This window comes from Pungitius pungitius, chromosome 8, assembly GCF_949316345.1.
Source record: "Pungitius pungitius chromosome 8, fPunPun2.1, whole genome shotgun sequence".
In the NCBI taxonomy this organism is placed as follows: Eukaryota; Metazoa; Chordata; class Actinopteri; order Perciformes; family Gasterosteidae; genus Pungitius; species Pungitius pungitius.
Genome location: NC_084907.1, coordinates 21272371 through 21288590, shown reverse-complemented (window position 1 = coordinate 21288590; position 16220 = coordinate 21272371). Strand labels below are relative to the sequence as shown.

At 40.7% G+C, this 16220-nt stretch overlaps 3 protein-coding genes across 5 annotated transcripts; all 3 read left to right on the top strand.

The window, feature by feature from the left end:
- The first annotated feature begins 80 nt into the window (after window positions 1-80).
- Window positions 81-2764, top strand: gpx1a (glutathione peroxidase 1a). 2 transcript variants are annotated; one of them, XM_062564091.1, is made up of 3 exons: window positions 111-158; window positions 464-697; window positions 2107-2764. In XM_062564091.1, the coding sequence occupies exons 2-3, from the start codon at window positions 473-475 to the stop codon at window positions 2455-2457; spliced, it is 576 nt and encodes a 191-aa protein (XP_062420075.1). In that variant the 5' UTR covers window positions 111-158; window positions 464-472; the 3' UTR covers window positions 2458-2764. The 2 variants fall into 2 exon arrangements, with proteins under 2 accessions (XP_037346367.1, XP_062420075.1); XM_037490470.2 differs by having other exon boundaries at window positions 81-697.
- Window positions 2765-2931: 167 nt separating this feature from the next.
- brk1 (BRICK1 subunit of SCAR/WAVE actin nucleating complex) lies at window positions 2932-4456 on the top strand. The gene is made up of 3 exons (XM_037490471.2): window positions 2932-3223; window positions 3775-3857; window positions 3961-4456. Exons 1-3 carry the CDS (start codon window positions 3106-3108, stop codon window positions 3985-3987), a joined length of 228 nt encoding a protein of 75 aa, XP_037346368.1. The 5' UTR covers window positions 2932-3105; the 3' UTR covers window positions 3988-4456.
- A 669-nt stretch (window positions 4457-5125) lies between these two features.
- Window positions 5126-13367, top strand: rbm5 (RNA binding motif protein 5). 2 transcript variants are annotated; one of them, XM_037490461.2, is made up of 25 exons: window positions 5126-5216; window positions 5528-5580; window positions 6492-6669; window positions 6796-6954; window positions 7102-7171; window positions 7576-7649; window positions 8274-8357; window positions 8637-8697; window positions 9091-9156; window positions 9250-9410; window positions 9563-9660; window positions 9779-9866; window positions 9957-10025; window positions 10249-10315; window positions 10549-10649; window positions 10726-10882; window positions 11084-11172; window positions 11252-11428; window positions 11537-11677; window positions 11789-11875; window positions 11993-12178; window positions 12289-12363; window positions 12464-12567; window positions 12677-12806; window positions 12916-13367. In XM_037490461.2, exons 2-25 carry the CDS (start codon window positions 5564-5566, stop codon window positions 13039-13041), a joined length of 2565 nt encoding a protein of 854 aa, XP_037346358.2. In that variant the 5' UTR covers window positions 5126-5216; window positions 5528-5563; the 3' UTR covers window positions 13042-13367. The 2 variants fall into 2 exon arrangements, with proteins under 2 accessions (XP_037346358.2, XP_037346356.2); XM_037490459.2 differs by having other exon boundaries at window positions 5154-5307.
- The last annotated feature ends 2853 nt before the right edge of the window (window positions 13368-16220 follow it).

Sequence of the window (16220 nt, the reverse complement as noted above, 5' to 3'; positions counted from 1 at the left end):
ATATTTGGTGAATTAAAACGTTTGAAAACCCGATGACCCTCATTATTGGGATGTCCTGTGTTTACACTTTCTTCATGTTTGCCATTTTGAATGGAAGCTGTGGTCTGTGTATTCTAATAGTGCAAAGATTAGGCTCTGCAGAATGATCCGAAACATACGTAAGTAGACAAGACACAGCTTTGACTCATTCAACATATTTATAGCTAATCCTTTCTAATGCTTCTTCCTTAAATGCCCTTGTGAGTCCGAAAACAATTGCAATAATACCACATTTGAACATGTACTTTGTGACTGAACATGATGAATAAGAAAACAAGGAAGGGAAGGTTACAGCCATTTAAAACAGTAACGCCTTGAGGGTAGACGTCTGCTACGCCCCTCACGAGGGCTGGCCTCGAGGGAATGAGATCACCCAAAAGCCCATTTTTCAGTTAATCTTCTCGTTTGTGTGACTGAGCCGTAGTTCCAAAGAATGGCTGTGAATGTGAGAAGATTTTACGACCTGACAGCCAGGCTGCTGTCTGGAGGAAGCTTCAGTTTCTCCTCGCTAAAGGGCAAGGTTGTTCTCATCGAGAATGTGGCGTCTCTCTGAGGAACAACCACCAGGGACTACACTCAGATGAATGAGCTCCACAGTCGCTACTCGACCGAGGGCCTCGTGATCCTGGGTGTGCCCTGTAATCAGTTTGGACATCAGGTAGGACGTGTGTGAACTTCCTCACAATGCTATGTGTGATGCTATTTTCTTATTTAAACTAATCAGGAGACAATATGATGTGACTTGCTCAAATGTAGGTCATATATTTTCATATTGAAAGCAAAATAAAACCTCATTTAGCCTCCTAAAACTTCTGAAGGATACCTAGGTTAAATTAGCCCAGAGGAGTCTTTTCGGTGTGCTTTAATAAGAAGCTGTGAACAATTAAACAGTTTGTGCCTTTTACATGAACCTTCATCTAACCAAGGACTACAGAATTTGCATAGCACTTGAGAAGATCTGTCTTCTGCATCTGTGTCTGCCTGCTTTGATAAGAAGACCCTGAGCCCCTTAGTTGTGTGTAATACTTTACAATAAGGCCCATGGCAAGATTTTCATGTATGATGTATTTTAGGTTATTTAATACAACTGCATTGTGGGTTGCATTTGACATGCATGCCCCAGTATACCAATACATTGAAATTTTGGAAAAGCTGTAATAACGCATCAATGTTATGCAATTCTATTGGAACCAACAGTTGAGTGGGAATGACAGGTGTCTGGGTTTTTGATCCCTCCGAGTTGGTTGATCAATTTGTCACTCAATTAAAGTAAAAAAAGGTTAACATTTTATTTAGAAGAGAAAAAGAGTACATGAGCAATTCGCCGCAGATATATCTGGAGACCCAAAGCACGCATCAAAAGCGATCCCTCCCAGAGTCGGTCTGCCGTCCGACTCTGACCTCTTTTATATTCTCCCCATGCCCTTGAAAACTAGTTTGAACCGGTTCGTCCCCTCTGTGCAATTCTATTACAGGTACTCGGTGTCAGATAGTGGATTATCTTCATGCTCCCTGTACTTTTCCATTCCGCAGTTCACATGTTTGCCTTATATGGTCACAGCATTATTTGTATATATGTTGTCACATCTGTTCTACAAGAAAAAGAATGTTATAAAGCACACAAACAGGAACATATGTCTCACACAGGCCACTAACATACGACAAAAGGTGTACATCTGGGTTGAGTGAGAATCCCGTATGAGTGTTGAGAGGCTCCACTGGAACTAAATGTCCAACAATCCTAATCTTACTTTTATCAAGTATTATTTGATAAATGTAGGCAGCAGAATGTATGTGTAAGGGCATTGATGAAAGGCCTAATGGCATCATAGCCCACTAGTTGATAGAAGTGGAGCTACGCTACTTATTGAGCTGTGTATTGTGTCTCATATTTATTAACTAAAAACTTTAATTTGTAAAATGACCACTATCTGCTTCTGTCACATAAACATAGTAAAAGGTATACTATATTCTTATGAAATGCAGCAGGTGTGTAGAAGAATGATGTAGTATAACCTGATTGCATTCTGTCTGTATGTATCATATATTTCTGTCCTTGTATAACAGGAGAACTGCAAGAACGATGAAATCCTACAGTCTCTGAAGTATGTCCGTCCAGGGAATGGCTTCGAACCCAAGTTCCAGCTCCTCGAGAAGGTGACCGTGAATGGAGAGGATGCCCACCCCTTGTTTGTATATCTGAAGGAAAAGCTTCCATTCCCCTGTGATAATGCCATGGCTCTCATGACCGATCCAAAGTTCATCATTTGGAGTCCCGTCAGTAGGAACGACATCTCCTGGAACTTCGAGAAGTTCCTGATTGGTCCCGATGGGGAGCCCTACAAGCGCTACAGCAGAAATTTCCTCACCATTGATATTGAGGCAGATATCAAAGAGCTACTGAGGAGAGTCAAGTAATGCTGTGGGGGACTTAAAGGAATATCATTTATAACCAATTCCGTCCGACTAGTTTCACTCGTATTACTTTTTATTTGGGATTTCCTCATTCGTTTCCACCTGCACATGCCAGTTGCTGCACGGTGATGTTTGTACACTATGGTTGTTCAGCCTATTTACTCAATGAAGACACTCTTTGAAACCTTTTGGCGTGGGGAGTTTCTGATGACCATGTAAAAGACTGATTCGGCCCGTATAACTCGTGCAAGGGGAGGATTCAAAGCGGAGAAAAATAAACACATAATGTCATATCAAAAGGTTCTTCATTATTTATTTACACTGCATACATTCACAAACAATTCCAATATTTTTAGAGAAGCCATTATCTATTTTGAGGTATTCTACATGAGAAGTGCTTACATATGTCTTCTAATATCTGTGGAATGTGCAAAACAATGCATCGGGTGCTGGAGGTCGGCCCAACCACATAAAAGGTTAAGGTGGCATAGAACACTCATGCACGTAAGGTAACGCATGCGTGAAATACAATTAAATAGATATTAAAAACAGCCGCAGCAGCCCTTCAGCAGACTCCGCGGTGCTTCCTGGTTGAACGCTGGGGGGACTCGGCTCGATTCAACGCTGCGCCGAAACTACGAGTCGTCCAACATGGCTGGTCAGGAAGATCCAGTGCAAAGGGAGATTCACCAGGATTGGGCGAATCGAGAGTATATCGAAGTCATTACGAGCAGCATAAAAAAAATCGCCGACTTTCTTAACTCATTCGGTAAGCCTTTCACGCCAAATTGAAGGGCGCGATTAGTTTTGCGGTACAATGTTGGCTTGTCTAGGTAGCTGACCTAGCTCGAGCTAGCTAACGTTAGCTAGTTCTGCTTTTGCTAGCATTGATGTTGTTGATTTCAAAGGCCACTCCCAGTTAGCATTTAGCTTTATCGTTAGCTGCGAGCTTGTTATTGTTTTCTCGGGGAATGATTGCATTTTTTTTAGCTTGTCTCGTGTTAGTTGCGGAAAAATGATTCAAAACATTGAAAGAGGAGGCCAGGTTAGATGCCAGGCTTGAGACGAGCTCGGTCGTCTCCTCTGCTGTCAGTTAGCGTTACATTCAAGTTAGCTACCAGCAGCATCATAACCCTCTGGAATTAAACCGTGATCTATGAGATGGCGCTTCCAGTCACATTGATTAATGTGTCATATTTTGTCGTTTGGATTCAATGTTTTTGTACTGCCGTAGTCGACGAGCTGTACTGTTAAAAATATCGTGGCCGATTTTGGTTAATGTTAACGTTGCATTTTTTTTTTTGTATGTGCCCTCCTCAGATATGTCGTGTCGATCCCGCTTGGCCACCCTCAATGAGAAGCTGACAGCTTTGGAGAGGAGGATTGAATATATTGAGGCGAGAGTAAGTAAACTGCTTTTCCATGTGTGTAGTAACCCAATGCCCTTTCTCTTTTTGAATATTTCAAAAAATATATACCATTGCATAATTATTTGTCTCATTGCAGGTGACGAAAGGAGAGACCTTGACCTAGAAATCATTATGGAAATTCATAGTATCCCAGAGTTACCTGTCCACCCGCCTCCCTAATTTTTGGAAAACGTCTGATGGATTCCACCCTCTTTTTGTGGGACCATGTGGACCATTTTTATATTTTTTGGAGTTTTGTGTTGTTTTGCCTCATGACAATTTTGTATAGAACATATGGGTCTGTCTTGGGTGTCGACTCAAGAATCATCAATGTGAGAAAAACAAAAAAAAGAGCTCAAAGAATAGTTTGAAAAGAAAAGGGGGCTCAATTACGGACCAGTATCAACGCAACTTTTAAACATATGTGTTGTAAGCATTGTCATTACCACCTTTATAGATATGTGAAAGGGGAACATCCTTGTGTGCCAAGTTGAACAATTAATTGTGTAGTCATCTTTATTGAGGACATGCTTGTAACGTAAACGGTTTGGTAATGTTCCATGATTTAATAACTAATAAATTCTGAACAATTATCTTGTACGGTAGTTACTTATATTTATTGACTTGGTAGGTAACCCTAACAAATATAAAATAGTTTAATGCTCAGTAGCTCTCAGACTAGAAAGGTTAACAGGAAGATACAAATATTGACAGTTTGTTATTCAACAAAGACAAGTGAAAACGAACATGCATAGTACGCTATTGTACATACGAGAACTGGTCAGCAAAGTAAGATATTTTATGTATCAAATTGTTATATACACAGTATTGTAGGATACAACATTTGAGCCCAATACACAAGTGTTAATGCCAGAATTAAAATATATTATAAACACTTAGTATTGCTTCACACAGCTTTTATAGCTTAATGCAGTATTTTAATTATTATTACAAAACAGTTTACTGTAAATAAAAATATAACAATCAAGATAATAGAGTTGCATTGCCAAAATATGAAATGGTTGTACGTCTCTCTTAGTTTGTACTTTAAGGCACCACACAAAAACACATCGATCTTTAATGTTAATGCGTGTCTCCTCCTTTAAAATCGGCAGACAGATAACGTTAGCTATAACACATTGTGACCTCGACTTAATTTCGTATAGAGCAAATACCTATCACAACTAACGTTCATTGTTAGAACCTGTTGGGGGCAGACTGTATCAGAGAATAAAGTTGAATCTATGAGGCAAATAATGTGCAATATGCGCTCACTTCCCACAATGCACCGGGCTATACACCAATGCATCTTGGGACAAAGAAGGGACCGACGTAGTGTTGGAAAGAGTCCTTGTACGTGAGATGAATTATCTTTCCCACGGTTATTCAAATACTGCTTTGAATGCCTACTTGTGGTTTTTGACATTTTAAACAAACAATACAGGTGAGTAATTCTGGATTCAGACTGCAAACGGAAACAATGCACGTCTTCCTCTCACTGCTGTTATTTCTGCTTGTTAACCCTAGGCCGGATCCATGTTATGGTTTAGCTAACGTTACAAGCCGTTAGCCGTGTGCATCGTAGCTCAGCCAAAGGATGGTCGACTTGTTGTTCACTGTTGTTAACAATTGAAACACCGCCGTGTTGCATTTGTATTTTCTAGAGTTGTGACACGGGTGTGTATGCGCAGTTGGGAGAAATGGGAGCTGATAAAAGGTGAGTAAGCGTTAGCTAATACCGCTGTTCGCCATGGTAGGCGTGGCTTATTAAAATGGCAGCGTTCATTTTATTTTTTGCTAATCGAATGGTAACGACGTTAAATAACTGGAATGTCTTGAACCCTTGCCTCAGACTACGTCGTGTTTTACATTGGACCTGAAAGTTCACATTTGACCGTCGATCATTTTTATACTTTTATCTTTGAAGACAGAGCTTTTTAATGCCATCGTAGCAATATTCAACTTTCATATGCAAACCTTAACAGACCATACGTTTATGCAGAATAGTATTTTCATAATATGTATAAACATGTAAAACGTGTGGACTACTGTAGAAAAATAATTGCACTATTTTTACTCTTTAATTTCAATGGTGACTTGAATTGATTGATTAGTAACTACCTCAATTATTTTTAATATATGAAAGGTATCATGTATATCTACATAATTAGAAATTATGCTCTCCACATTGAGAGAAAGTTGCATGTCATGGCTGTATATTGTTACAAACGATTGAAACGAAAGATCGTCACCACTAACTTATTTTGTGGTTATTTTTTTGCATCCATCATGTCAAGTCAATTGAGAAATCAATGAACGTTGGTGTTGGAAAATCAATTTGTATATCCATTTTGCAATAGTTTGAAGTCATTTACTGGAATACCAAAAAGTTTTTCAAGTAAAAGTACTTCAAACAACTCTAGATTATTTTTTAATTGTAGTTTAAATCTTTAAACCAACTTTCGGCTACAGAGAAAATACAGAGCATCATGCTTATTGTTTTGTGTACTGTTAACCAAAGAAATTATGTTGTGAGTTTGCTGATACATTGTCTAATTGAGTCATATTTTAAGGAAATTTGTGCAATTGCATTCTTTCTGCTTTTTCTTTTCACGTCTTCCTGAAAAGAATTAGTCGGACCGAACGTAGCGGCAGATATGGTTCTGACCAAGCCCGTGACGATTTAGACTGGCGCGAAAGAAGAGAGAGGGACCAGGAGCGAGATAACAACATGCGCCGCTGGGGCGAAGAGAGACGCAGTGATCGTTTTGAAGGAGATCGTCGAGGCTCGCGAGACAGTCCAGAGGTATTCTCTTAATTCTGATTCCCTTGAGTTACAATGGTACCATAATATCTAATATTAAGTTAGCATACTTTATTGTTTGATGATATACAAAATTAACTGATACGCTGATCTATTTGGCTTTTTTAGCAAAGAGAAAGGAAACGACGTAATAGTGATAGGTCAGAAGATGGTTATCACTCTGATGGAGACTACCCAGAACAGGATTACAGAAGGGAGCCTGGGGAAGAGAAGAAGAACAAGACAATCATGCTCACGGGTCTGTCTCCTAATGTCACCGAAGACAATGTAAGTCCGTAGATTTCTTCTACCAATATTGAACCCATTTAATATTACGGTTGTTCAAATGTTTTCCCATATAATGTGTAAAAGGAAATGCCTCAATAAAGGCTGGGCGGAATCATGATATTAACACATTATTTGCACATTGTTCAGATTTGTTTTGCCATAGATCAACTGGAAGGACCGCAGCCAGTGGATGTCAGGCTGATGAAAAAGAAAACAGGTGAGAACTAGATGTACGACGGAACTCTTCCTCCCTCCCAGTCGTTGACCATAGGGCCAATCTGCTTCCATTCAGACCCATTTTCCCATAGTGGCTAGGCTATTATCAAAATACTTAAACAGTTTTAACATGTGGATTTAAGACAAATCATTTCAGTTCAATGGGGATCTATTTAAGGTAAGTAAGAGCAGCAACACCTGTTTGAACAGAAATTGAATTGGCAGACACACTTTGTTATAGTGTGTTTCAAAAAGTGGTATTCAGCAGGAATTCTTCCTATGAAGTGGCCTATTGTGTACCAAACAGGGCCTGGGTCGTGAAGCAGTTTGTGGAAGACTTTGAATAATATGCCCATGGACTCTTAACTAACACGCCTCCCGTCTATATTTGAATGCTGTCTCTAGGTATAAGCCGTGGTTTCGCCTTCGTGGACTTTTATCACTTGCAAGATGCTACCCGATGGATGGAGACCAATCAGGTTGCTTCACAATCGCCAAGTCTAGTTTTAATCTTGGGGATATGGAAAAATAACTCAAAAGGCAACCATAGTGCATTGTCTAAGTAGTTTGGAAGCAGAAAAAAAACAATTGTATGCCACAGAGCAAAATATTTGATTTCCAAATTGGTAGAGGATATGTTATACATGATTTTCCTTTGAGTTAACTAATGGCAGTAGCATAAAAGCTGCAGGTTTGGCCAGCATTTAAGCCAATGAATACACTAGCTTTACCTTGCTGGTATCTGATGTTTCCTCAATGATACTTCAGAGTTGAAAATGTAGCTCAGTCTATTTAAGCCTAGTCACTAAAGGATGACTTTTTTTTTTTGTCCTTTGTTTCTTTTTTCTTTTGGAAGCAGTCAACATGCCTGTTAGGGTCACACTGTACACTCTGCTCCAGCTCAGCCTGGGCACTCGGGTCCCAAACACTTAAAACTTTCTATACATCATGCTCACATATACATCATGTGCCTGTCTTGTCTTTAACACAAAGGCTGTCTGTTGGGGGTCCCTCTCCCCTCCTCTCCCTTCCAACACTGCTTGCTCTTTTGATGAGATTGGCACTTGCCAGGAATGTATGACTGACTTTTCTCCCTTTTTCAGAATCGTCTGACCATCCAAGGCAAAAGCGTGGACATGCACTACAGTCATCCCGTAAACAAGAATGAAGACTGGCTCTGCAACACTGTAAGTTAATGATGTGTCTTGGTTTCATGGCCATCATATCCCAAAAATGCTACTACAGAACACGTTTAACACACACACAAACCTCAAAGTTAATATTTTAGGCCCACAAGTTACAATTGTTGCAGTCAGCTTATTTTGTAGCGCGTCTACATTTTAATTAGCGGTAAAGGTTAGGTTATGTCCCAGGTAAGTATGGTATAGCTTGCCTGTTTTCTGAGGCAGCACTGTTCAGGGCTTTAGTAGGTGTATAATAAAAATGATGTGAACGGTTACTTGCAGTGTGGCCTGTACAATTTCCGGAGGAGGCTGAAGTGCTTCAGGTGTGGAGCAGCCAAAGCCGGTAAGTAGTTAAATCAACCAAAGGAAGCTGACTGCAGACATCCAAGCAGCCTGAGTCAACAGTGCTGCAATGCAAAGTTGGTCTTTTGGTGATGTGCAGTCCCCAAAAACCAAATGATATGGATTCATTAGTGTTGTCACTGTCAGATTGAGGTAAAGTGCATTGACTGGAAATGGTACGCATTTCTTTCCCTGCTACCTGGCAATAATGCAACATGAGGATAAAACGCCATACACAGTTTACAAAAAAGGCTGATATTTTAAACCCCAACTGGTTTTAGCACAGTGACCTCATTAGACAATTATCACCCAATATCCCTTCTTCAATTATTTGGATTACACAATTCTGAACGTTATGTTAATGCAAGTCTTGCTTCTCTGTCATTTTCAACAGACAGTGAAAGCAGCAGTAATTCTGGAGGCTCCGAAGGTCAATCCAGCACCGATTTCTATGGCGACAGTAAGAATTTTCTTGTTATCTTACGTAGTTTGGAGCCAAAAATGTCCATTTGCATGGAGTTGGTTATTAATCAGAGACTTTTGACCTGCACAGCAATTATCTTGAGAAATGTTGCTTCTCTGGCCACCGTGGAAGCCATCCTGGAAATCCTGTCACCATACGCTAATCTTTCATCTAACAACATTCGCCTCATCAAGGACAAGCAGACAGGCCAGAACAGAGGCTTTGCTTTTGTACAGCTGTCCTCTCCTCTGGTAAGATGTTCTATTAATATGTAAAAAATAATAGTCTCATTTTACGTTTAGTTAGTGTCCTGATAACTCAACCAAATACTTATTAGTTGTCTTCTTGATGAACTTGCTACCCCGCTCGTATCACTTCCAATTGGATATTCTCCCTTTTACAGGAGGCCTCTCAGCTGCTAACCATTTTACAGGGACTGCAGCCGCCTCTAAAGCTGGATGGAAAAACCATTGGCGTGGATTATGCTAAGAGTGCTAGAAAGTGAGTATCGGAGTGCATAATGTGCATTGATTTTGTGATATACGAAAAGATTTACCTGGTATATTGAATGCAAAATCCTAAATTAACATTGGGAATTTTTCCCCGTGGCCTGTAAAAGGGATCTTTTACTGCCTGATGGGAATCGTGTCAGTGCCTTCTCCGTGGCCAGCACAGCCATTGCAGCGGCCCAGTGGTCTTCAAGTCAGGTCAGTCAATTATCATTGGAAACATCCTGTAGTTTATGCTCTCCCATTGTCGATAGAGCTCATACTGTATGCTTCACCATCTTATTTTAGCCACAGCAGAGCTCAGATGGAATGTCGGAGTACAGCTACCTGCAAGAAGGCTATACTCCAATGTCCCAGGTCAGTAGAAAAAATAAAGCCAACGTTGTATCATCAAATGAAAGTGCAGATACATTCTCTATCGTTCAGTTTTTTAGGCTTTGAAGATGTATTCAATAAATACTTGAGTAAATTTAGTTTCATGCAATAATTTACTCTGGCAAGTACCTAGAGCCTCCTTTCCTGGTGTTTTTGTACAACTTGAGTACCAGAATTGTATTCAACTAACCCCTTTTTGCAATAGGACTACCAGACGTACTATCAGCACGCAGCGCTAGCCAGCACCTCCCAGGGACAAGGGATATTAGGAGGTATTGCTTTCAGCCCTTATAAACATATCGATGATCCAGAGTATTTTTTATTTTCATGGTCAACCTTCTTTCTCAAGCGTCTTTGAGTTTTTTTGAAAAGCGCTATATGAATAAAATATATTTTATTATCCTCCTGTGCACACACAGAGACAGACTTGGAGCAAGCCTTTTTGGGTGTCATTTTTACAGTAAGTGTTAGAAAAATGGTCACAGATCTTTGTTTCCAATTTCAGCTGCCCCGGGTGTGAAGCTTGTTCCAACTGCAGCTGGAGTAGTAATCGCACAGAGTGCTCAAGTCTACCAACCCCATATTATTGCGCAGCCGGCTGTTCAGGTAATATGCCAATCTTTGTTTTTGTTGTTTTTGTAGCATTAAAACATCCCTAAATAACCATTTGAATTCATTGCAGGCATTGTCACTTGCTCAGCAGTTGGCAGCAAAAGCGCACACTGGGCACTTTTCGGGCATTGACGCTGCATCTGTGCCCGTCGGCCCTGTAGCTGCTTCCACTTCTACTGCCGCCAGCACACTAACGACCTCGGGACAGCCAGCTGACACCAGTACTGGTATGAGCACACCAGATCCCTTAACACCTTGCCATTTCACATGACTTTAACGTTTAGTGAGAATTAGGGTGTGGACCGCTAATTGAATAATCCATTGTGCTCTAATAATACAAACTAAGATGTTGTTTTGATTAAATTTGTCAAAGCTTTTCAGTTCTCTCCAGTAGATGTTAAAAATAAAAGTGTTTTTCTATTCAACAGTTCCTGACACATCCACTTATCAGTATGATGAGTCCTCGGGCTTCTATTATGATCCTCAAACTGGCCTCTACTATGACCCAAACACTCATGTAAGTAGTGCACAGCCCCCGCGTGGCCGTCACTGGACTTCCTGTTGTTTAATGTGCATTGCTGTTTATATCTTTTCAGTATTACTACAACTCTCAGACACAGCAATATCTGTACTGGGACAGTGAGAAACAGACCTACGTACCTGCCTCAACCGACGCAAATGCTATGCTAAAAGATAACATGGCCGCTGGCAAAAAGGAACCTAAAGAGGGAAAGGAGAAAAAAGAAAAGCCCAAAAGCAAGACTGCTCAGCAGGTATTGTCTTTAAAGGCTTCTGGCTTTGTCTACTTCTAATTCAGTGTCGCTTTTCTGAATATTTTTGAGTTCTAACTCTCATGGACAAAACTGTTCTGATTCTTTCAGATTGCTAAAGACATGGAACGGTGGGCGAAAAGTCTCAACAAGCACAAAGAGAACTTCAAAGGAAGCTTTCAGTCTATTAGTCAAGAAGAGAGGAAGGAGGCAGCAGCCGCTGATGCTGGCTTCATTCTGTTCGAAAAGAAAGTAAGCCAGGGGGGATCTGACTAAAAGTGGGATCTATTTAAAAAAAGAAAAAGTAATCTAAGCTATAGACTTAAATGGATTAACTGATTGTTTTTTAATTCTATTTTTTAGCAGGCAGGGAGCCTAGAGGGACTCATGCCAGAGATGCCCAGAGGCCCCGAAGAGGAGCCGCCGTCCAGCTCAGTCAACAGTTCCAAGGTGAGTGTTTTTTACTTCTATTGTAAAAACTAGTTTGGTTGCATTGTAAATACATTTACTCGACTACAATAATTGCTTTTTAACAAATTTGCCTTGGTGTACCTGTGGTGGGGTTAGTGTGGCCTTGTGGCGGCATACAGTGGGGACAGTGACCCTGAGGAAGGGGCAGCAGACTGTGATGGTGGTGATGGAGGCCAGGACAAGCTGACAGATTGGACAAAGTTGGCCTGCTTGCTGTGTAGGAGACAGTTTCCCAACAAAGAGAGTCTAATTCGACATCAGCAGCTCTCTGACCTGCACAAGGTAAGCTCACACATGTCGTCTGCAGGCTAAAAATGAATTATCAAAGTCCAATGTGTCAGTGAAGAAAACCATGAGTGCAAAATAAGTGACATTAATGTCGTCTTTTCCAGAAAAACTTGGAGGTTTTCCACAGATCCAAATTGACAGAAGCAGAGCTGGAAGAGTTGGAGAGAAAAGAAACTGAGGTCTGTCTTAACATAAAACTAACCAGATGCTGATTGCTCGTCTTGTTAGAGCGACTGCTTTTTTTTAATGAACCACTGGTTTTATCCTGATGGTTAATAGCTCAAATATAGAGACCGTGCGGCTGAGAGGAGGGAAAAATATGGCATCCCTGAACCTCCAGCCCCCAAAAAGAAGAAGTTCAACCAACCCACCACACCTGTCATGTAAGGATGCTTTAAAAAATGTATTCCAAACTTGGAGTAAACTTATATTTGTCTTTTGCACAGCTGGAGTTCATGTCTTAAGCATTAAATAAATCTTGTTTGTTTGCAGTAACTATGAGCAGCCCACTAAAGACGGTCTTAATAGTGACAATATTGGGAACAAAATGCTGCAGGCCATGGGGTGGAAGGAGGGAAAAGGTCTCGGTCGCAACCAGCAGGGGATCACCACACCGATCGAGGTATTCTAAACTATTGCCGGGTGTCGTTGGGGGGGGGGGGGGGGGGGATACCATCAATTACTCAGTAACTTTCAGTGGAGTTGTAACGTTTGGTGGTGTTCCTCTTTAGGCCCAGCTGAGAACTAAAGGAGCCGGACTTGGTACTAAAGGCACCAACTACACCCTCTCAGCCTCTGACACGTACAAAGACGCAGTCCGCAAAGCCATGTTCGCTCGCTTCACGGAGCTGGAATGAGTCTCGTCCTGGCGGGGGGGAATTTGCTTCTTTTCAATACGTCTGCATCAACAATGTTGAGGGAAAAATGTCAAATGTTACAGGAGCAAGAGACATTGCCATTTAGTCACCAAGACAAACAAACCTGTAATGGAGGCATAGGATGGAAAGTAATATAATTTATAAATTGTACATAGAAATAGTAAATTTACTTTTCCTTTTTCATTCTGTTGAAATGCCTTTTTTCTTTTTCTTTTTTTTCTTGTCTCTGCATGTTAAAGACAAATGTACAGTTTTTACAAAAGTATTGTCTGTTTATACAGAAAATAAATGAAAGAAGTGATTTATTTTGGTTTGTTTCATATTTTATGACCAAAATGACATAAAACAACAAATTCCATCATATGCTTCCTTAAAACTTTCAGTATTAAGGAAGCATATTACTTGAGGAATTTTACAAGATAATTAGTTAAAGTACAGAAATAAAATGGCCAACTGTGAAAACCCAGTCTGGTGTAGATGATGCTGGTCTATTGTGCACGTCCTGCAGAGGCAAAACTATCTTAATATTTTTAAATCTTATGCGTCCTTCAAATGGGGGAAATAACTTAAGTTAGACTAGGTCTAGTGCAATGATCTATTTCTGTTAATGCAAAACGTTCCTATTACTTTTACATAGGGGAATATACTTGCAGCTAATGAAAAAGCTGTATCTCACAAAATTAGAATATTAGTGACACAGCGCTGGAGAGCCAGTTTCCACGTTACGCGGTCAGTCCTTATGGATCGCCCACTTCTGCGGGTCCTCGCGCCCGTTATGTCACGATGAGGAAGGTCCTGCCTCCTGCAATCACTGATACCACCGGTCCAGTCACGGTGCTGGAGCAATCTCTGTTCTTTTTGAAGGACTTTTCCGCAGTAACGTAAGCGACTCACTGGAGTGTTTTGCAGTTTATTTTTTTTTTTACCAGTGATCGGTGAAATAAGTCCAGTATGTAAGAATAAGAACACTCAACATGCAGAACTCTTCCTCGATGATTCTGTTTTTCAACCCATCTCCCCATCTTATTTTGTTTTCCCACCCTTTGTAACACTAAAAAAAAAGAGTCCATTGCACTCTGAGTTCAAGGTCTTTGTGCGTATAGTGAAGAGAAAACTAAACCATCCTATAAATGGAGATCAACAATCTGTCCTTTAATGACCACAGCGGCTGAGCTGAGACGGCGTTGCTTCTACCTGTGCACTTTATTGTAATGATTTTGTCTGTCCTTACACAAACAGAGTGTGTTATACAATGGGACGTGATACAATTTCTCCCTTGGGTTATTTCTTGGGGATCTTGGTGCCTCTTTGTTTGATACTTTCACAACCTGGGGAGAAATGTTCTGAACCTCTGTTACATAAATATATATTGTTACAATACAGCCCAACTCCTGCAGTCTGAGGTGGAAACTATACTTCTATTCCCATACAGCTTTCTCACAAATATCAAACATGGATCTGCAGCGTAAGAAATATGAGGCGTATCCCTCTCTCTATGAAGGGCTTTACTAAATCCTTTCAAATAGACTGAGAAAATAATTTAGCAGGTTCTGGATTTGGGCTGAGTTCTGCCAAGTGTGTCTGCAAGAACGTTGAGTTATTGAATGTGCCCGACTAATTTAATTATTACCTTATTATGGCACAACCTGTGCTGCCTGAGGCACACGTTTGGGAGACAGACATTTATGCACCTCAGCCTGCGTTTTGTAGTCATTTTCATCCGTCAGTTCAAGTTGTCCAGCTGTTTAACGTTAGTCTCACTTTACCCACTGATAGTCTTATTATACCGCTCTGGGGTCAGAGACATACGAATCAAAGGGGTCGGGGTCATTGGCCGTGCACCCTCTCATTTCGGGAGTTGGACCCAATAGACTGAAGAAAAAAAAAAAAGTCATTGGAAGAACTCATTTAATGTCTGTGCAGGATTTCTATCCAATACGTATGTGTAGACATAACTCAAGACGTAACTCGATCCAAGAACATTCAGGATTAAATTGATTTAGTCCAACTCATTTTGATCAAATTCATCTCAAATGAATAGATGCCATTAATCAAATGTTGTTTGTTCAACTCAATCTGTACACCATGACAGCACACCGTTGTTTTGGTTAATATTGAGATTCTTGTACTGATTTCCCCCGTCAAGGCGCCCAGATGCGGAGGCATAAACAAGGATTAGTGTAAACTCAACATTTCCACCCTCAAACCTAGTAGTTTCGTGCCACTATTTGTCACATGTTTCATCTGTTCTGATGTCTCTGAGTACAGCTGCTGAACTCACATATTCTATAACCATCTTCATCGTTATTTTCATGGACTTTGAGTTTGCTGTGCAAACATGCAATTAAAGTCAATTAGTGAATTCATTTATTACATGGTATTTGTCTGCCAGAGGCAGGGGGTGACCTCCTCACCTCAGCGTTAGGTGTTCAGGCAGCCTATTGTTCTCACAGCTCGCCACATTCCACCCTCTTCACAGGTGCCAAATCTCAGGCTGCCCCGTGCTGGGAGCTGCTGGATCAGATGAACCAGCCGTGGAAATGGAAATATTCCACATCATCTCGACAGCTATATAAATGGCCTCAGTGAAAGCGGAGAAAGAGCAATTTACTGTCCCAACGTTCTTACCGAATGTGTGTTGACTCCCCACTGTTCATTTTCATTTATGACAAAGATTTGGACTGTAACTCTCTCCATCACGATGCCTCTTTGTTTTATAACATTTGTATTATCACTACTGCGGGGGTGGTGCAGCACTTTTCCCCCCAGCAGACTGCGCCACAAGGACGGAGATTATTCCTGCCCACCGCGAGGACCCATTGCAACAAATCACCAGCTCTCAAACCCTTAAACCCACGTCGGTTTTTGGTTGGTTGAGTTCATTTAATTGAATTATCTTATCTTAAAAATATTTCATTTAGCTCCAGTATAGTATACAAAAGTAGATAAAGCATCTCTGTCTGTCTGTTCACAAATTAATAAAATAGGAAATTAATCAAATAAGAAGAGAAGACGAGTGATTCAAGTGAATCTTCCACACACTCCGTTCGTCTCTATCTGTCCAACTTTACGCAAAAGTGATCCCTAACTACTTTTTGGGGTGTCTCGCGCAGTGGAGAAACCCATTAGCGCAGCAAAGGGAAGGTGGGTGGCGGTTG

Excerpts from the sequence above, each read along its gene's own strand:
- brk1 (XM_037490471.2), top strand. The coding sequence starts at position 3,106 with ATGGCTGGTCAGGAAGATCCAGTGCAAAGGGAGATTCACCAGGATTGG. Across the intron at positions 3,224-3,774 it reads CGACTTTCTTAACTCATTCG|ATATGTCGTGTCGATCCCGC; the intron begins GTAAGCCTTTCA and ends TGCCCTCCTCAG. Across the intron at positions 3,858-3,960 it reads TTGAATATATTGAGGCGAGA|GTGACGAAAGGAGAGACCTT; the intron begins GTAAGTAAACTG and ends GTCTCATTGCAG.
- rbm5 (XM_037490461.2), top strand. Across the intron at positions 11,173-11,251 it reads ACTATGACCCAAACACTCAT|TATTACTACAACTCTCAGAC; the intron begins GTAAGTAGTGCA and ends ATATCTTTTCAG. Across the intron at positions 12,179-12,288 it reads AGCTCTCTGACCTGCACAAG|AAAAACTTGGAGGTTTTCCA; the intron begins GTAAGCTCACAC and ends CGTCTTTTCCAG.